Consider the following 21574-nt stretch of genomic DNA (forward strand, 5'->3'; position numbering starts at 1 on the left):
TTTTAAATGAAAATAAATTCCCAAAAATGCAGGGAGAGATGAATAAAATTATGTTTATGGTCTGATGTCTTTAATATTTTTTAAGACTTGACGGTCCAAGAATACAGTTAAAGCAACGGGAGGAAGGGTTTTAGAAGGACACGAATGAGTCCTTCTCCAGTGCTCCTGAAGGTATAAATTAACCACACGCTGGATAAACAACATACAGGGAAACTTCAATGAGTTCCCCGAAGCAGAGATTGTTTTTTTTATACCATTCAAAACAAAAATCAACAACCGAAATGCCTTTAAAATCTATTCATTGTTGGGAAGTTGAAATTTCTCTGACGAGGACCTCAAAATTGAAACCAAAAACTCTTTTTTAAAAAAATAGTAAATACATTAAAAAAGGAAAAAAAAAGATGTAATATCCAAACTTAGGAGACACAGCTAAAGCTATGCCCAAGAGGAAGTTTGCAACTTCAAATGTTTCGTTTAAACACAACAGAGCATACATGTCCATAACAGCACAATATATTTGGAGCAATTTCACCTATTTTTTTTCTTGGTTATTAGAGGATAGCTGCATGGAGAGAGCGTGACGAGATGGCTGTGTCCGTTAGTCTCAGAGTTTCCTCATGCGGCCTCGGTTTCCTTTCTCACTTGGCCCCTTGTCCACGTCACAATGAGAATGGATGAAGCGATCGAGAATCTGTCTGTCTGCAAATCAAGAAGAATGGAGGGTTTTTCTACTTAGATGTGAAACAGTAAAAATCCTGATAGGAGGAAGGAAATACCTGATGAGAGTGTGGGATTCACGAGTTTGATATGAAAGTCAAGTAACCGAGGGTACTGTGTGTGGCATTTAAAGAGCCATGGTGTCACAATGACTCAGAGTGGCTCGGCAGGCTCACTGGAAAGGGTGTGGGCTTTCAAAGGAAACCGACGCACACACGTCAGCATGGCTTAGCCCCTCACTTCCTTGTTCTTGTTTTCTTGTTTTTGCTTTTTGACACAGGGTTTCTCCGTGTGGCCCTGGCTGTCTTGGTACTCGCACTGTAGACCAGGCTGGCCTCGAACTCACAGTTCCACCAGCCTCTGCCTCCCGAGTGCTGGGACCGGAAGGCGTGCGCCACCACTGCCTGGCATATACAGCTCACTTCTTTGTCGCTTGTTTCTGAATGCAGATCACCACACTTACCTTGCACTGTGGGAAGGACTAAGCCTAATGTCTGTGTGATGCCACATATGAAATGTACAGGTGACATTAAGTAATAGCATTTAATTAATCCTATCTGACTTTATAGAGTGCACAGTAATATACCATGATGAGGAAAACTGGGCTCTGCCTTGAACACTTTGTAGAATTTGGGGTTCTTTTCTTTCCACCCAGCATCCGTGGGCTTTGCTGTCTTGAGCAGTGACCATCTGCCTTTGGGAAGCCTTTCCGCCTTCATCTGTGAAGGAGAGCCTTGGTGGTTCTGGATGCACCTGCCTCTCCAGTCTTGATTACAACATTCATATGGAGTGGAATGTTAAAGCCTTTTATTCCTGGTCTTGTCATCTATCACTCAGCCTCTTGTTCAAAGTGCCAGTGTTCGGAGCCAGCCCAGGGTCATTCAAGGCTAAAAGAGTCTACTGGCTATGGAAAAATACTGATGCCCCGTTCCAAAGCTACCTTCTTCCTTTCAGCCTCTGCATAACTTCCTTCTTTCAGCCTCTGCATAACTTCCTCCTTTCAGCTTCTGCAGATGTTGTTTAGCAGGTTAGCTCGGTGTGGGAAGGAGTAAGCTTTGTCACAGGTGGGAGCAGTCTTGGCGGGCTTTACCCTTGGGGCACCCCATGAATACCTCGTGACAGACTGAGTGGAGCCATCCTGGGTCTGGAATTCAGGAAGCAGACCTGGGAACCCCACCTGGACTATTGTCTTTCTAATGGACCCTCACCGGGAGAAGGGGCCGGTCCTTCCCACGTGACTGAAGGAGTTGGGGAAGAGAGAGTAACAAAGTCGGCGGCAGAGAGAGCGTGCAGGGGCAGCGGACAAGCTGGATCAGCACGCCGGCCAGAGAGACACCTAAGGATCCGTCCCGTGGAACGGCTACCGGAAGGTTCACTCTTTTATCCCTTTAACCTTTTTCCTTCTTGTATAAGCTAGTTGGGTTGCATAATAAAGTTTAATTGCTAAGAAACAGAGTCAACAGCTCGGGACTTCCCGAGAGATAGTTAGCTAAGATATGATAGAAACTGTTCCCCTGACCTGATGGTATTATCTGGAGACATTCTTGGGCCCCTCCTACTGCTTAGTTCCTGCCTCCACCCCATATAAGCTTTTGCTTTTGATTCAATAAATGGACCTTGATAGGAATGCTACTTGGTCTCGCCTCTTTCTTTCCCGTCCCATCCACAGGTATGGCTCTCCTCGCGACCCTGTAATTACTGGTCCTGCTGGACGGGACATGCCAGTACCAACTGAGGCTGATAGATTAAGGCTTGGGGGGTGGGGGAATGGGGGGAGGGGGATGTGGTGTGTGTGTGGGTGGGTGTGTGTAAGAAAAAAAAATACTTTTTCTATCAAACATATGCAGCCTACCAAGGACCAATATACCATAAATGTCTCCCATTTTGTAAAAATTTTATGCAAAGGAATTAAAACGTTTTAACTCCTGTACCTGCTACAACTTTGTCTGCGGAGAAGCCATCCGCTGTGTTCTTAGACCTTGGTGGTCGGGAGCCGTTCATTCTTTCATTCCTTCTCCTTCGTGCCGCTTTGCAAATTAGCCGAACCGGAGTAGACCATGAGGCTGAACCGCAGCCAGAGAAGAACTGCCAAGTTTTCCTTGTGTCAGGGAGGAAAGGCCGAGGCCATTTGGCCTTGGGTCCTTGCTAGTCCAGCTTGGGTCATAGCCTACACTTTTCACAAAAACAAATGGCCTTGCCAGGTTGCTTTTGCTTTGCTCTTGCGTTTCTCTGTGCGTTGCCGAGGCAAGCCTTCTTCAACAGGGTGTATTATTCTGTGTTCTCACTTGCAGTCACATTTTCTTTGTGAGCTGTCCCTACTTCGTCCCATACCTTCCTTGGTCCCACGACCTTTAAACTCAGAAGTGCCTCCCATAGGACAAAATACATTGGCCCTACATGCAACATCTGTCAGTTGACTTGTACAGTGGTGAGCCACACCCACAGAAACAGAGTTTACTCACCCAGGAAGTCCTTCTCCATGCTTCCCCGTCAATCCTGCTGACTCTAACACCACCTCTGCTCTCATTTCTTTCCCCATAGGTTGAGATTTGCCTGCTGTGACCCTTCAAATGAAGGAATCACACAGAAGCTCATCCTGAGTGTTTGGATTTGGCTCTCATGGTTCAGCATCTCTCGAGTTTGTGCGCTCTGTTTTATATACCAGGAATGTGCTCCCTGTTACTGACAAGCTGTTACAATATCACACTTCATCAATTTTTCCTGTTGATGAGCTATTTCCAGGTCTGGGATATTAAGAATAAGATTATTTTCATGCAGGCCGTCTTGTGGCTATACGCCTTCCTTTCCCTCCGGCCAATATCCAGCCGTGGACTTTCTAAGTCACGATGTAGGCGTCTGTTTAACTCTGTAAGATGCCATCAGAGCTTTCCCCAAGAGTGGTCCCGCTATTTGATAGCCCCCCAACATGTGGGACACCACCAACTGCTGTCACCCATCTGTTCCTCTTAGAGAAACAACAAATGCCACCGCCCCCCCCCCCGCAGAATAAAGATGTGCGTAGAAGGTAACTCAAGCTAGGCACAGATTAGCCAAAACAAGATGACCCAGTGTCCATCAAACAGTGTCAGTCGATCTGCTCAGAAGGCCACCAACTGTTCCTTGGCTGCCCTTTGTTCTGTTTGTTTATGGTGCCTGAGCTTGACTGACAGCCTGGCTAGACTAGTGGAGCACAGCTGTGTGTTTGTTGGGGGGTGCTTCCAGCACCAAGCGGCTGATGGAAAGGTGAGCAGTGGTGGTTGTCCTCAGTGTGTGCGGTGCCTTCCAAAGGATGACTTCCATGAGAGGCATCTGGAGAGGAAGCAGCCAGCAGGTGCCAGGTAGATGCTCTTTCCTGAGCCGGCATGTCTGCCTGTGCTGCAGCTACTCTGTGCTGACGTCCTTGGCCTCCGAGCGTGGAATCCAAGACTCGCCAGAGAATGTCCAGGCTTAATGTGGCTCTTGATTGGGAGCGAGGAACACCTGGCACCTATCCTCCACCTCCAGATGGCCACTGTTGGACCGTGTGACCCTACTGTATATGACAATCTAATAAATCCCCTTTTATGCAAATATTCTCCTGTTCTTGTTCCAATTCATGTCCCCTGGACTTTATGTGGTCCCCTCTGCTGGAGCAGCCCAGCTGCTTCTTCATATGAGGACTGTGTTGACCTGTCTCTGAGAACCCATCTCTCATCCTGCCCTGGACCTAAGGCTTTCCCTACAGTCAAAGACTTCCTGAATGATGGAAGATGTCATTATATTTACATCTCCCACATTGGATAGTGAGGCCCCCGATAGGATGGATTTGGTTATTTATCTTTGTAGTAGCTTGTCCTGATGAGCATGTAAACACTGGAGTTTGCTGAGTGAATACATGCATTCTTTAAAAATGTATTTTATGTTTGTGTCCTGCACGCATGGACGTCTGCACACCATGTACATGCAATACACATAGGGATCACAATAGGGGGCCAGATCCCCGTGGAACTAGAGTTATAGATGGTTGTAGGCCACCAGACAGGTGCTGGGAACATAGCCTGGGCCCTCTGGATGAACAGCTAGTGCTCAATGCTGGGCCATCTCTCCAGCCTCAATCCACGTGTTCTGACTTCTGAACTCCAGGCTTAGGAGAGATGCCTTGTGAATTTCAAGTTGGTAGGGAAAAATGGGAAGGGAGCCATAGTTTTGAAAGATATGCAGAAAAGACCGCTTCTTTTATCACGCAAGTGGGAAGAGAGTGGGTGCGTGACACAGTTTACCAGCAGATAGCATGTATATGGGAGCTGTCGGCTTCAGAGTTGTCTGAGTCGAAGTCGAGGAATAGCTGAGTTCTGAACACAGACTGTCCACTAGAGAACCCAACCCAAGCTTCTCCAGTTAGAAACAGACAATATGGGTTTCCCTATTTCAGACATTCTTGGGTTCGGGAAGATGGGCACATATCCGGCACGGTCTCTTGGAGACCAAATTTGCTTCTGTTTTGTATTTAGCTCAAATGCACAAGCCCAGGATAATGGTGCACACGAGTCTTCGGATGCCGCTGCTGTGACTGTGACACTAGTGCTCCCGTGGGTGCTCCCAGGTTGCAGACTTCACAGTGGAGGTGTCTGTACCAAACAGAGGTAACCTGGGGCTCAGGGACCCAGAGGCCTGCTCTCACCACTGCTCTCTGCTTCAGTTCCCAGCTTCTATCGCTCCCTTTGTCGGCCTTTTGCTCTTCTTCATCCTGACTGTGGTGTTTCTGGGGGAGGGGTAGACTAGTGTCTCTCCCCTCCCCTCCTCTCCCCTCCTCTTCCTGTCTTTCCTATCTATCTATCTATCTATCTATCTATCTATCTATCAACTCTATCTTCCCCTCCCTCCCTCCCTCCCTCCCTTTTTCTTTCCATCAAAATACCACTGCTCTGGTCTATTCCGCAAAAGCTCACTACTTACCAAGACAATCCGATCACATGACTTAAGCTGAGCTGATAATAACTGAGCCTGAGACATCTCGGGTCTCTTTGTTCTGAAAGCCAGCTGAGTCCCTCTGTGAAAATGCTGCCAGCATCCTCACAGCTGACAGGCTGCATAAAATCTTTCAGGGGGGGCTCCTAATTTCTAGTTTGCCCCTCACAGCCGCAATGATGAGAGAGGCCATTGGAGCAGAGTTGGGACAGAGTGGCTTCGCCAGCAACCCAGGGCGTTGTGATGCAGCAAAGCTCTAAGCCATGGGCCTTCTGGTACTTGACCCCAGTGCTCCCCTCAGGAACCAAGGAGATTTTTTTAAAAAGCCTAACTTGTCCTGAAGGTACCTGGCTGGTTTACTGGGAAGTCTGAGGAAGGTAATCTTGACAGAATAGCTAAATCTTGCTTCCCAGAAAGTTCATTTTCCCTGGGGCGAACAGATGTCAAGTTAATGGCACTTAGCAGAGGAGTCCTCAGCTCGCGCTTGGGGACTCAGGCCAAGCCTCACATTGCACATGTACAGAGAGTAAGAAACCAGATGTCTGGCCTGCATCATGGCTGCACTTAGTATGGCTGGTCCCTGGTCCCTGGTCAGCACTTTCTACAGGAAACAACTATTCCTTCTGTGGCTCCCAGAGATCAAGCGAGCCCTTGTAAAAGCAGAGGGTGGTTGTATACATTTTGCACTGAAACTGATGAAGAGAGCAGGCAGGCAGCCTGGCTTTGCTGGTGGGCTTCCGGCTTCCAGTGTGTCATGAGAGACTTGTGAGCAGCAGTGTTTCCAGAAGTTTCCCCTAAGAGACAGGCTAGCCCTGAGGGTTGATAGTCCAAGGAGAAAACACACTTCTGCTTCTACAGGAGGCAAAGCAGCTGCAGGGCCTAGTTCCAAACACCCAACATCCAGGCTCTTATTTCCTCCTCTTCTTTCTCTCTGTGTGTGTGTGTGTGTGTGTATACACACGTGAGCATGTGTAGAGGTGTTTTGCATCCTTAAAAGTGCATAATGGAATAAAGCAATGGCCCAGTGGGTAAAGCCACTTACTTCGCAAGCAACCTGAGTTTGTCCCCATTGCTTATATTTAAAAAAAAAAAAAAAAAAAAAAAAAGGCCAAGCATGGTTTCAAGTGCCTATGATCCCAGCACTGGGAAGCACAGGCAAATGGCTCCCAGGGGGCTTGTGGGTCAACCCAACCCAGCCATCATCAAGCTTCTGACTGAGGAGAGAAGAGGAGCCAAGGAGGACGGTGAAAGAGAAAGATGCCACGTGTTGACGCCCCACCTTGACATCTCTGTGCGCGCACACACAGTAGGCCTTCAGTCTTGTTTGGAGCAGGAGATCTCAGTGGCAGGAAAAAGAGTTAGTTTTAGAGTCAGCTCTTTGCCAGGGGAGAGCTGAAGGCTGAGACAGAGGAGCAGCAGTGGTTGGGGGTGGAAGGGCGGGGTGGGAGAGTGCCATCGAAGCGCGGGAGCCATCTGCAGCCTGAACTAGTCGGTGGCCGCAGTGCTGCCTGCCCGCAGTTGTGTGCAGGAGGCAGCTTCAGGAGCCTGCAGATATTAGATGCTCTTTTAGGGTTCCCCTACTTTATCCCTGGAGTTAGCGTGTCTTCCAGTGGCCACAGCACGTCAGTGCTCCTGTGTCCCCTTGTTGACTTTCTCAGGCGACAGGACATCCCACGCCTGTTTCTGATAAGCCCCTCATGCATCACCCTGTCCTGTGATGGCACCTGCTCTTTCGAGGTGTGAAATATGAGGGTCCTTGTGTGTAAACAGCCTGTCACTAAAAAAATGTACAGCCAGCCGGGCGTGGTGGCCCACGCCTTTAATCCCAGCACTCGGGAGGCAGAGGCAGGCAGATCTACAAAGTGAGTCCAGGACAGCCAAGGCTACATAGAGAAACCCTGTCTCGAAAAACCAAAATAAATAAATAAATAAATAAAATAAAATAAAAATAAAAAAGTACAGCCAAACAGGAAATCAAGAGTAAACAAAATAAATACAACAAAATACAGTTCAAAAGCCAACTGGAGGAAAGGAAAGTCAACCCCGCACACGCAGCTCAACCACCCAAGACACAGGGCTGTGTGAACAGAAATAGAGTCTCTGGTGTGCCTTTTAGGGAAGTAAGTTTTCAATGGATGGAGGTTTGCGTGGCACTGTTTTTTTTTTTAAGTAGTTTTTCTCTTTTGGGGTTTTGTTTGCTTGTTTTGTTTTTATATTCAATTCCAGCTGTTTAAAATGGGAACAGCATATTAAGAAAAGCATTCACCATCCTGGTGAATGTGGGGACCCGTGCCAAATATGTGGGGACCCGGGCCAAGTTCTGCCATGTCAGAAATCCTGTGCTTAGGCTGTATGCTGTGACCTTTGAGTTGCTGACCTTTACCTCACCACGAGGTCTTGTGTTCCAGGCTATCCTTGGACTATTTACCTTTGAAAGAAGTAGAGAAGTCTCAACTTGGAACCACCCAGAGGATCTAGGAAGTTCTTACAAGGAACTACTCAGAGAACTAGGAAGTTCTGCAGGGAGCGATTTAGGCTATTGCATTCTTGCCCAGGGGCTAGGGTGAGTGAGATGAGAATAGATCCTATTGACCTTGCCCTATATATGTTCCTGCCAGTCGGCAATAAAGTGAATCTTGATCAGAAAGGTCCTGACTTGATTCGTTATTTCTCGAGTCTCTGTATCCTACTTTCTTTTCATTTTTTTTTTATAGATAACATTTCATATATTTATTTAAGTGCTGTTAATATTCACATTTCAGCATTATGTTTTCCCTGAATAATATTCATCAAATACCTGTAGGCTAGTTGAACAGGCTACACTTTTCCCTTTTGCACACATCCCGCAGACAACATTTTCCCCATTAAATCATTATCTTCAAACCTACGTAAACTTTTGTGAAATTCATTAGTTATAAATTTTTATAATCTTATCTGTGTTGATATGTTGTAGCAGTCACAGAACATGTTAAATATATTTCCAATCATATCAAATTAACCCGTTAAGTCATAATGACGAAGTCTAAATATTATACCTTAATCATTATCTATAAAAAGTATTGGTATTGCTTTTCTTGTATCCTACTTTCAATCCCCACTCCCTCTTTCAGGTGAACCCTGATTCAATTTTTTCCCCGCGGGCTGGGACCTGACAGGTGGTGGAGTGGAGTGGTGACATGAGCCCTCTTACCTTTGTAGGAAACGCTTTGCAGGTACTTGTCGATTTGGGAGGGGGTGAATGAGTTTAAGATCTTCAGGAAGTCCAGGCAGGCCTTCCCATAGTCACTCTCGTATGTGGTCTGCTTCTGTGTGCGCTCCTGGTTCTGTATGTAGCTATGCAGCACGGATGGCACTGCAGTGACACAGGGGCAGCAGCACAAGCTGTCAGTAAGCCGAGAATGTCCGACCTTGAGTGAACACACCCTCACAGCCTTGACAGAGCCTAACTCAGCATCCTAGCCAGACAGACGCTGCCTAGTACCAACCACGAGAGGCCGTTCCAAGCTGCTGGGGCTGGCGATGCCGGAAAGTGGAAGGGATGGGAGACGTGGCCCAAAGGCTGAGTGTGGTCACCATTTTCAAAAAACCAGCCCCTCACGTGTTCTGCCCTTACATACTGCGTGTCATGTTTACCATTTGCTTAATAATAAATGGACTTTGTAAATGTTTCGTTTTCTTTTGGGACATCTCCGTGCACCCTCAGAGGGGCACCTGAAGAGGCCCCTTTCCAGTCGCCCAGAAAGCCTTCGGATGAGCACGTTAGCATAAGGGTGACACTTACAGCAACATGTGCGGTCCACTCACACTAGCAGAAGTCACAGGGGCAGGCAACCTCACCCACTCGTATTTGGTATGAATTACAACTCAGTTAGTATGCATTCTGAGATTTGTTGAGCTATAATTTTTAAAAAGCACTCGGGAGGCAGAGGCAGGCAGATTGCTGTGAGTGCGAGGCCAGGACAGCCAAGGCTACACAGAGAGACCCTGTCTTGAAAAACCAAAACGAAACAAAACAAAAAAGTGAAGATATGATGTTTAAAAAAAAAAAAAAAACCCTAACCACCTGGTTTTCTTTTTCTAACTAGTAGAGGAACTTATGTAAAACTCAAACCCCTCGAATGCTGTTTCAGCTCTAGGGTCCCTGGTAAGAATGTAACAAACAGGCAGGAGAAGAGACCTCAGTGCTTCCCCACGGTGGCAAGAGCGCAAGAGCGCAAGAGCGCCATGGTCTGAAAACTACTTGCATGGAGAAAGAGCTCTCAGCTGGCAGCATGGGAAGGAGATTTCTACTCGTTAACCTCCTTTGGAAGAAGCGGAATCAGTGGCTATAAGCTCCGGACAAATCACCCAGCTTAAGAAGCTTCCAGCAGTTGGAATATCTGACAATGAAGGTGCCTCCTTAGAGTGTGGTCCTCTGTGATAATCAGGGAAAGACCCAACCGTCAGCAAAGATGGGTCATCCCTCTTTGTTACCCCTCGAAATTCACATACCATCTCTAGATAGGAATCTATGTTCCCCTTCCATCATGCAGGTCTGGGGTATTGAACTTATGTCGTCAGGCTTGGCTGCAAGCACCTTTACCCTCTAAGCCATCTCATCTGCCAGCTGCGTTGTTTGCTTAACAAGTGACTTAGAGGTTGCCCAGTGATGGAATCTTTTAAAAAATTTTTGTTTTCCTATCAAAAGTAACAGGGATCAGGAGCGTGAGAGAACAGTCGCTCAGAGTGAGGGCAAAGCCTGGGGCAGGGTCGCTGACACATCTAATCTCTACTGCCTTAGGGCATCTCCTGACTCCAACCACTGCCCCACCCGTCCGGGTCTGGCAGCCTTGTGGGATTCACTATGTCCTCGCCCTGAGGTTGGGAGCTACAGCAGTGGATATTCTGCACGGCCATTGTCAAACCTGGCTGTCAGGGCCTTCTGTGAGGGTGACATCAAGTCATAGCAGCAACTGCTGTTTCTTAAAAACAACAACAATAACAACAAAACAAGATGGAGAAGCAGGCTCGGAGACTTCAATCAGGAGCCAGGCAGGGTGGGCCAGAAGAGCCAAAAGGTAGGAAACGCCCAATTGCAGCACATGTTCTGAAATTGGTTCTGCACAGTAGATGCCAGAGCAGACCGAAAGTCCTAGGCACAGGGGCTGGAGAGGTGGCTTAGTGGTTAGAGCACTGGCTGCTCTTCCAGAGGACCCAGGTTCAATTCCCAGCACCCACCTGGACCTCACAACCATCTGCAACTCCAGTCCCAGGGGATCCGATGCCCTTTCATGGCCTCCTCGGGTACATATGTGATGCAGACACACATGGAGGTAAAACACCCACACACATTTAAAAAAAAATAAAAAAGGTCTTAGTGTTAGGATTCTGCTTCAGCCCGCCTACCTGTGACGTCATTGTTTACCTGCCACGGGAATGTGACCCTGCCGAGGGCCAAAGAAAAGGATAACCCTCCACGTGGCCCTCTCTCTCTCTTACCCCTCTTTCTACCTTTCCTCTCTACCCTCTTTCTCTCTCTATCTTCTCTCTTTACTTCTTTTCTCTCTCTCTGGAGCATCCCTACCCCCTTTCTCTCTCTTCCCATACTCACTTAATAAACCTCATATAATATAATATCTGTTGCCTGTCATCTTATTATCTTATTTTCTTTTTATTAACCATAACACTTAGTCTCCCTACTTCCCTCATTCCCCTCTCCCCCACCCCCACCCTGCCCCGGCACTTTAGTCTATTTGTTATGGATATTAGAGACAGACCCACATCTCCTCCTTGTCAGTTAACAATAAAACTCTTTTCAAAAAGTCAGTGCCATAGTTGGCTCCGGAGTATCGAGCCGAGAGCCATGGTGGGTCACTGTGTGGTTATGAGTCCCACGGGTTCGCTTACCTAAACCCTGGGAAGCCACAGGCAGGCTTGAGTAGCATCCGTATTTGAAACTAAAGTCTTGCAGCTCCGGAATCTTAGCTGGAATTTGGTAATGCTGTCGAAATTCAGTGTCCAGACGCCGGGGAAGGCTGGCTTTCCAGTCTAGGGTCCTTGGCAAAGTTTTCATGGTCTTCTTCACTGGGGTGAGAAAGGAAGGCCCTGGTTACCCCTTGGGAGCTGTTTCTGAGCGGCCTGCCACTGCGTCTTGTTTGCCAGGAGCTTGTAACGCACGCGGCTAAAACTGACTCCTGCTGCATTTACAGGTGTAGTCAGTGCACTCTAAGGGTGGCCCACCAGGAGACTATTTCCCACTCTCACAGACATGGGAGTACATGCCCAGCTGAATAGTTTCTGATGGGCCAGATGTTCATGTCTGTGAGGAGAGTCCACAGGACCTGCTGGGCACAGGAGCCAGTGGTGACCCTGCCAGGGTCATCTCTGCGAAGCAAACCACAGCAGGGAGAGAATTTGACCACAGCCAAGGCTGCCATATGAAAGAGGATTCTCAATTAAATTGGAATGCCAAGCAGACAGCAGATCTTTTTTTTTTTTTTTTTTTTTTTTAGCATGGCTATGTATAAGCATTCATTGTTGGCAACAGGACCACAGCTCACATTTAGCTGGGCTGCCCGCTGTTTTTATTTGCTTAACTTGGCAGGCCTGGAGGAGACGGTCGATGTCATCTCACCACTGGGAAAGAGCCAGTCCAAGCTTGCCCCTTCCTGACAGGCGGCTGAGGGGCAACTGCTGTCTTTAGTGGATGCTAACATTATCATCTCGTCAAAACCGTTTCCACTAAAATCCTCCACAGAGTGGGCCGGGTTCTCCTCAGCCATATGTATAGATTGTTATGCTACTTGGCTCCTTCAGGCCTTTCTAAGATTGGAAGTTGTGGGGGAAAGGCAACCTCACCTAGCCAGGCGCTCTCATTCCCTTTAAAGCCTGACACTCAAACTCCCAGAAGTTTCTTTTGCATTGGTAACTGTGAAGTCGGTCACAGTCGGTCACGCTAACTTCCCCTCCACACACTGGAAGATGCTGGCGCCCATTAAAGTGAACACAAATGCTCCAAGTGTTCCATGGTACAGCCCTGGGACCATCATGAAAAGAGCACTTTTGGCCATGTGTGAGAGCAGCCTGGTCTATGCAGTGAGTTACAGGCTAGCTAGCCTGGGTTACATGGCGAGACCCTGTCTCATAAGCAAAACTCACTGAGACTCTGCAGAAAGGCGTGATCTAAAGGTAAATGTAGGAGACCAATCAAAGTCATCAGCACCAGGTACGCATAGACTACAGCAAGGGACGGAGGTGGCTGCACTGTCCTCACCAGCTGTTCCAAGTCATCAAAGCCAAGGTCGCCAAGACTGCACGTGCAAACAGCCACGGTTTAGTGCTTCAACTCATCAGTGAACACTCAGACCCACAACGACACAGTCTTGATGCCTCAGAAGCAAAAACCATTAAAGAAACAAGCACATAGTAGCATTATGCCAGAGATTCTGTTAACACTGTTATGATGGAAACACAGGCACACAAACATGTGTATGTGCACACATGCACACACTTGGGCACGCACACATGCATACATGCACAGGTGCACACACACACACACACACACACACACACACACACACACACACTCGTGCTCACACATGAGTCACTGAGTTGAGAATCAGAGAGGCTTCCGAGAACAAAGGCAACTCTTAAGACTTGGATGGCAGAGCAAAAGAGAAGCTTTGTTTGTTTGGGGGTTTTTGTTGTTGTTTTGTTTTGTTTTTGAGACAGGGTCTCTCTGTGTAGCCTTGGCAGTCCTGGACTCGCGTACACCAGGCTGGCCTCGAACTCACAGCTATCCATCTGCCTCCCGAGTGCTGGGATTAGAGGCGTGAGCCACCAAGCCTGGCTCAAAAGAAAAGCTTTGCAGGGTGTAGTATGGACAGGCAGCAGGAAGCAGCAGGGTCCTGGCAGGGGAAGGGTGTAGTATGGACAGGCAGCAGGGTCCTGGCGAATCTGTGGGATGGGCAGTTGAGTAATCTGTAGGGGCTGCTGGGGAGAGCAATGGAGAGGGGCAAGGGTCCGATGACTCAAATCTCTCCAACAAGGTGGCTAGCTTCCAACCTGAGGGCAACAGGAGTCCCAAAAGGGTTTTAAGGCCGAGCTCACATCAATCAACCCCCTTTGACACACCGAGGAAGAGAGCTAGCTGGATAGACAGACACAGGCAGCCTGGACCAACACAGGGTTGTGAGGAAGGCAAGGATGGTGCAGAGTAAGCCATAAGAACTGCTGGGCGGGGGGGGGGGGGGGGGGGGGCAGCGGGTTGATGACTGTTAGACTCAGATCGTCAGAGTCTATTCCTGGAAGCCCAACTGAGAGTCAGAGTCCAGAGTCCATGCAGAAGCAAAGGAATTTTATTGAGTCGATGCACCAGGGTCTGTGAGAAGGACTGTAAGCTTCTTCACAGATGAAAACAGTCTTGGCAGGCTTTACCCTTGGACACACCATGGATACCTTGAGATAGACTGGGTGGAGCCATCCTGGGCCTGGAATTCAGGAAGCAGACCTGGGGACTCCACCTGGACTATTGTTTTTCTAATCGACCCTCCATGGGAGAAGGAGACCGCCCTTCGCACGTGGCACAGGCAGGCGGAGAGGAGAGAGCAGCAACAGGTTCAGACCAATGGGGCTTGAGCGCACATGGATCAACGAACAGGCCAGACCAGCACGCAGGCCAGAGATACCTAGCGACCCGTTCCCTGGAACGGATACCAGAAGGTTCACTCTTTTTTCCCTTTAGCCTTTTTTCCCTCTTGTGTAAGCTAGTTGGGTTGTATAATAAAGTTTAATTGTTAAAATTAAAAAAAAAACATAGCAAAAAAATAATAATAATAAAGTTTAATTGTTAAGAAACAGAACCTACAGGGGTCCATCAAGCTCAGAAGAGTTGGGGACCCCGCCCTGCACAAGCTGAGGGTTTAAATACCCTTTACAGATGCAGAACTCAGCAACAGTGGTTAGTTATTAACTGTTGAGCTAACAAAGGTGATGGGAGCAGTTGATTCTGGCAGATGCTTGAGGTAGGATATGTGGATGTGGCCTTTTCTTGGAGGCCAGTAAATTCTGATCAGGGTGAGGTAGAGGCAGTAAATTTAGAGTGGGCAGGTGGAGGGCTCTTGCTCGGCTGACATTGTTAATGTCCTGTTTGTTCCTGCTGTCAGCTTTTGATGCTGTTGTTAAGGTAGCTGAGTTCAGGCCACCAGGACTCTTACACAATCTCAGGCTAAAGGATTCCGGCTGGGGTGGTGTAGGGACTATGGGGTGTAGTAGTAGAAATTTTTCTTAACTTGACCTATTTGGCTACTTTCAACAGCAAGCATATCAGTAACATGGCTGAGCTTTTGCTAACTTAAGCTAACTTGGATTCTTCAATGACAATGACTGGCCTCCAACACCATGAACCAAACTACTGTTCATAAATTACTCACTGCGCTGGTCAGTCGTCGTCCTAGCTGTGACCCAGTCCCTGACAACAGGAGAGAGGGCTTATGTTGGGTCACAGTTTCAGAGATCTTGGTTTATGGTCAGCTGGCTCCATTGTGGAGCCAAGATTCTCACCCCACATAACCAAGAAACAGAGAGGAAGCCAAGGGTCCCGATCAGATCTGACCTTCAAAGTCCATTCCCAAGAAGCACTTCAGTTACCTCTCAAAATAGTGCCACTTTCTGGGGACCAAGGCTTTTCAACCCATGAGCTGTGTGAATATTCATATTCAGCAATGCCCAGAACACCAGTATTCTGGGACAGTAGAAAACATACACATTCTCTTTTTAAGAAAGAGAATTAATATAAAAGTCACTTTGTTGCAACGAACTCAGATACAAATCATCATGCAGACGGATTGACATGGCCACTCAAATGCTTGCCCAATCCCAAGATTTCTCTTAGTTAACAGGGTTTTGTTTGGTTGGGTTATTTTGGTTTTGTGTTTTTTTGTTTTTTTTTTTTTGTTTTTCCTCTGCCAAGTTGAATCAAAGAAGCTGGGTTCTCAGGCCTCACGAGAAGATGGACAATGAGATGGTGCCTTTGGAAAAGAGGGAGGCTACCACAGCCTCTGCACACCAGCCAGGAAGACCCCAACCCTGCCTGCCAGTCCCACCCTTGGATTCCCAGCAGTCTGTGCTTAGCCTTCTTCTACAAATACTCTCTTCAACACATGGTCACCCGTTTAAATCAGCCTCCCGTCCTAGCTGGGCCTTTCCCAAGCCCATCTCTGGACATGGCTCTGCCTGGCTAACTCCTTCCTCGTCACCCACGGGACTGGGAAGGGAGATAGGTCTGTCTTTCTCTTTCCTGTTCCTCTTCCCTTCTTCCTCCTCCTCTCCCATGGTCCTCCTCTCTCCGTGTCTCCTTGCTTTGCGTTTTGAGACAGGGTCTCGTCATACGTGTCTGAGCTCTCTTGGTTAACTTTCGAGATGTGGTTTCAGACATTCATCACCATTCGTGGCTAATGGAACTCCTTTCTGGCTTCTACCCTCTGTTGGAATAGACGTTCATAGCAAAATACATTTATCGGTTTATTTGTTTGCTTTGCAGTGCCAGCAATCAACCCCAGGACCTCCCACTGTCCTGCAAATGCTACCATTGAATGATGCTCCAGCCACCTACACCTCTTCTTCTTCTTCTTCTCTTCTTCTTTTTGGTTTTTCGAGACAGAGTTTCTCTGTGTAGCCTTGGCTGTCCTGGACTCGCTTTGTAGACCAGGCTGGCCTCGAACTCACAGCGATCTGCCTGCCTCCGCCTCCCAAGTGCTGGGATTAAAGGCGTGCGCCACCACGCCCGGCACCACCTACACTTCTTACAGCATCTACCTTCCTGTACTGACTGGTTTTGTTGGTAAAATTTCTTGCCCCACACCAGCTTTTCAGTTCCCGTAAAGACCACCTCCGTGCCGATTAGCCCAGGAAAAGGGGGAAACACCTACCCTGAGCCACATCCACGAAGTCCCTCTTCGTTTGGGAAACAAACTGATTTGCTATTGCCTCCCGGACTCTTTCCATGGAAGAAGAGACCGTCCAAGGGAAGTGGTGGGGTTCTTTCCCCTGAGGGAGTGTCCATTGAAAGGATTCCTGTCAATGCAAGCATGGTTTTAGTAGGAATCCACTCAAGCCGTCCTCATGGAGTCAAGAACGCACAGGAGTGTTTGTGTGTCGGCGTTCTTCCGCACCCTTTATAGCCAGCGACCACACTGCAGCTGCCTGTGCAGGGAGCTTGGCAAGCGATCCCCGAGCAGTTACAAGCGCTAACGCGAGTGCTGACTCAGCTACTTTTCCTGGCATGACAAAACACCTGACAAAGGCCACTTTAGGGAGCGTGGGTCTATTTAGGCACATGGCTTGAGGGTTATAATTCACCTTATGGGAACACGAAGTGGCAAGGCTGGGAGTTACCTGGTCACACTGCATCCTTAGTTGGGAAGTAGAGGCAGATAAATGGCCCAAGCTCAGCTGACTTCCTCCCCGTCCCCCTTTTCTGTTCATTACAGGGACCAGGCACCACTCATAGAGTGTCACTCTCCTCAGCTAACGTTCTCTGCGAACTCCAAGACACACAGAGCAGGATGTCTGGTGCCGTTCTAAATCCCCCCCTCCCCCCAAGTTAGCGATGAAGGTTGAGCTATCACAGATAACCCTGGTGGGCCTTGTCGACTTTCGGTACTGACAAGGAAAGAAGACCGCCAACCTCACATGTGGAGAGCGGAGCTCTTGTGAAAGCAAAACTCACATTACTTCTGGTTCTGGTGACTTGTTTGTAAGGAGCAGAGACAGTGTCTGGTTTTCCCTTTGAGAGTCTTAGGGAAACGCCCCCTCCCTCACAGAGCCGCAGCCCCTCCACAGAGAAGGACGGAGTGTGTGTGTGGGGGGGGGGGGTCACGACTCGACTCTCTTTTTCTCACCTCCAAAGACAGCCTGAGACTGCGCATGCGTAATTGCCACCCCATCCCTCCTCCCACCGTCCTCTCTCATGACTGTTACAGCTGAACTTTGTCAACTTGACTGGAGTTTTTGGGGGGATTTGGTTTGATTTGGTTTAGTTTTCCTTTTTTTTGGTTTTTTTGGTTTTTTGAGACAAGGTTTCTCTGTGTAGCCTTGGCCATCCTGGACTCACTTTGTAGACCAGGATGGCCTCGAACTCACAGCGATCCGCCTGCCTCTGCCTCCCGAGTGCTGGGATTAAAGGCGTGCGCCACCATGCCCGGCTTGGTTTAGTTTTACTAGACAGGGTTTCTCTGTGTAGCCTTGGTTGTCCTGGACTCGCTTTGCAGACCAGGCTGGCCTCGAACTCACAGAGCTCCCCCTGCCTCTGCCTCCCGAGTGCTGGGATGACAGGCATGAGCCACCGGCTGACTGGATTTTTTTTAATTACCGGAGACTAATGTGCCTTCCTGTGTGTCCACGGGGGCTTTTCCATAGAGGATTAACTGAGGGGTACGGCCCAACCTGAGTGACGCTCCACTCAGACGCAGCCCGCAGCAGGCGGACACAGATCGAACCCCCTTAAAGGCTAAGCCAAATAAGTCCCCTTCTCTCCTTAATGTGTCCCTGCCCGGAGGTTCATAGCAGTGGTTTGAAGGTGACCGAGTTGGCCAGCTTCCCCAGAAGCTGGTACCACCTGCTGGAGAGCCCCCCAGAAGCGCCACACCCACACTCACAGCCGATGGGGGAGGGGATTGGCTATGGTGGGAGAACTCTGCGGTGTTGCCACCAGGGCGCAATGCCAGCACACTGCAACTATTCTCACTTCCGTCTAGCAATCTCAGTTTCTTCCTTTATGCTGGGTGGTCGCCACCAATCAAAAGGAAGCCCGCTTCTCTTGCCTTACAAAGAAAACCCTGTCTCTTTCTCTCTCCCTTCCCCTTCTAGCTAGGAAAGTGTTTTCCAGAATTACATCAGCATCCTGCATAATAGGCCTGTGCCGGTGCCTAGTGCCGGTGCCTTGAGGTACCTAATTTTGTTGGCTGCAAACTTGTTGTCCTCTCTAGCAGGGTCTGTCCCCGGGACGTAGGGAGGCAGGGCCCTCGGAATAGACTATCAGGGAATGCTTGGGCTTACCCAAACACGGTGTGTTGCTTCTCTCTGTGCAATGGCAGCAGCTGTTGAGACTCGGGGATTAATAGTGTCTGTGGTCTTGAGCTAATAATACTCATCGGGTGAGAGTACAAAGGACAGTTTGACACACCAGCTCTTGTTGCGTAAGAGCACTCACGAGTCTCATGGTAGCACTCACTGAGGTTTTAATCGGGGGCAGGGGCGGGGCAGGGCAGATGGCTCAGTGGTTAAGAGCACTGGCTGTTCTTCTAGAGGGCCTGGGTTCAGTTCCCAGCAACCACATGACAGCTCAGAAACATCAGTAACTCCAGTTTCCAGAGGATCTAGTGCCCTCTTCTGGTCTCCATGGGCACCAGATATACTGTGGTGCACAGACAGACAGACAGACAAAATACCTATACACATACATTTTTTTAAAACGTTAAAGTCTTTTGTAATACTTTAGATAAAGAGAAATTTTGTTGTAAATATGCATTTACAATAAATATAACAAATTATTTTTCATTGTTTTTAATATTAAGATTTATTTATTTATTTATTTAGGCGATTATTAAAGGTGGGCACTTTAAATCCCTGCACTCGGAAGACAGAGGCATGATCTCTGAGTTTGAGGCCAGCCTGGTTTACAGAATGAGTCAAGAGCATCCAGGGCGACACAGAGAAGCCCTAGTGTTAAAATAAAGACTGTTTATTTCCTGTCTATGAGTGCTTGCCTGTATGTATATATGAACACACCTAGTGCTTCAGAGGCCAGAAAAGAGCATCTAGTCTCCTGGAACTGAAGTCATGGATGGCTGGGAGCTGCCATGTAGATTCTGGGAACCGAGCCTGGGTCCTCTGCAAGAGCATCTAACACTCTTAATGGCTGAGCCGACGGAAGCTGAGATGGGACACATCAAATGTGGCAGTGGTATATGTTCCTCAGATCCTCAAGCCTACATCTCCAACTCATGCACCTGCTGGAGAGACCCACAATGTGCCCTCCCAGTCTCCTCCTATGTCTGTCACCGCCACACAGAGTCCCTCCTATGTCTGTCACCGCCAAACAGAGGAGTCCCTCCCATGCAGCCCAGGCAGCATCACTCAGAGCTGGTCAGAGGTGTGAATGTTGTCTTTCCTTCTCCCCTCTTAGCCAGCAGCAGTATCCAGTCTGCCAACCTGTCATCTACCAGATGCCTCCAAACCGGTGGCAGCTGTGGAAATGAAACCTTTGGCGACAGAGCCCTTTGTGATGGGAGAGGAACGGGTCGGTGCCAAGAAAACACTGTGGGAGGATCAGTTACCGCCATGCGGTGGGAAGGTGACTCTTTTTTTTTTTTCCTTTTTATTTATTTATTTTTACAGAATGTTGTTTGTTTTTTTTTATTAATTTATTCTTGTTACATCTCAATGGTTATCCCATCCCTTGTATCCTCCCATTCCTCCCCCCCCCATTTTCCCATTATTCCCCTCCTCTATGACTGTTCCTAAGGGGGATTACCTCCCCCTGTATATGCTCATAGGGTATCAAGTCTCTTCTTGGCAACCTGCTGTCCTTCCTCTGAGTGCCACCAGGTCTCCCCCTCCAGGGGACATGGTCAAATGTGAGGCACCAGGGTACGTGAGAAAGTCATATCCCACTCTCCACTCCACTGTGGAGAATGTTCTGACCATTGGCTAGATCTGGGTAGGGGTTTAAAGTTTACCACCTGTACTGTCCTTGGCTGGTGCCTTAGTTTGAGCGGGACCCCTGGGCCCAAATCTGCCTATCATAATGTTCTACTTGTAGATTTCTAGGACCCTCTGGATCCTTCTACTTTGCTATTCTCCCATGTTTCTCTCATTTAGAGTCCCAATAGAATGTCCTCCCCTCTGTCCCAGTTTCCTGGTAAGTGAAGGTTGTGGTACATATACACTATGGAATACTACTCAGCTATTAAAAACAAGGAATTCCCGAAATTTGTGGATAAACGGATTGAGCTAGAAATGATCATAATGAGTGAGTTAACCCAGAAGCAGAAAGAATCAAATGGTGTATGCTCACTTATATCTGCATACTAGCCCGAAGGTGACTCTTTGGGCTGAGCCTTGGAGAAATATCGAGGAGGCTCCCTTTGTGTGGGAGAGGGGACGCTATAGAGAAGCAGCAATGACAAAAGACAGGGAGGTTTGAGGTCCCAGAAGATGACAGCAGCCTGTTTATAGCGGTGCTGTGCACAGTAACCAAAACGCAGAGGGAGCCGCAGAGTAGATCACGAAATAAATGCATGAGAAACAGCGGCATGCCATGCAGTATAACGCGACTGTGAAAGGCACTGACGCTGCTGTTACAGGGAGAGGCCAGAAAATGGTACTAACTGAAAGAAACCAGACACACACACACACACACACACACACACACACACACACACACAATCTCTCATATACAGAATAGGTAAAAATCCAGAGAGCTCAAAAGTGGGTGGGGGAGGGGCTGGGGCCAATGGCTCAGTGGGTAGAGCACTGGCTGCTCTCGCAGAGGGCCGAGGTTCAGTGGCCAGCACCCACAGGGAGGGCTCACAGCCATCTGTAACCCCAGTTCCAGGGGACCTGGTGCCCTCTTCTGACCCCTGCAGGTCACAGGCATGCACCTGGTGCACAGACATGAAAAACGTTCATAATAAATAATTTTTTTAAAAAAAAGGGTGGTGGGTGTAAAAGTAAGGCAGTGAGTGAAGAGTGATTGGTTAATGGGGGTGGGAGTTCCCTGCTGGGGTGAAGAAAATACAGAGTAGGTGTACATCAGGACTGTACTAACCATTGGTGGCTCATTTATACCGCAGCGGCCAATTTTATATTACATGAATATCATTTCAGTTTTTAAAAAAAATATTTACTTTTTTTTTTTATCGTGTGTACA

The 21574-nt window shown here is 48.3% G+C and overlaps 1 protein-coding gene across 1 annotated transcript in view; it reads right to left on the minus strand.

Moving 5' to 3' along the window:
- Window positions 1-604: 604 nt before the first annotated feature.
- Tex26 (testis expressed 26) overlaps window positions 605-21574 on the minus strand; it is a 31877-nt gene continuing 10907 nt past the window's right edge. Inside the window, exons 4-7 of the mRNA XM_051162084.1 lie at window positions 16572-16716; window positions 11551-11727; window positions 8855-9016; window positions 605-699 (exon numbers count right to left, since the gene is read on the minus strand). Coding sequence (XP_051018041.1) covers window positions 605-699; window positions 8855-9016; window positions 11551-11727; window positions 16572-16716 — 579 coding nt within the window. The remainder of the gene's footprint in view (window positions 700-8854; window positions 9017-11550; window positions 11728-16571; window positions 16717-21574) is intronic.

This window comes from Acomys russatus, chromosome 19 (assembly GCF_903995435.1).
Source record: "Acomys russatus chromosome 19, mAcoRus1.1, whole genome shotgun sequence".
Classification (NCBI taxonomy): Eukaryota; Metazoa; Chordata; class Mammalia; order Rodentia; family Muridae; genus Acomys; species Acomys russatus.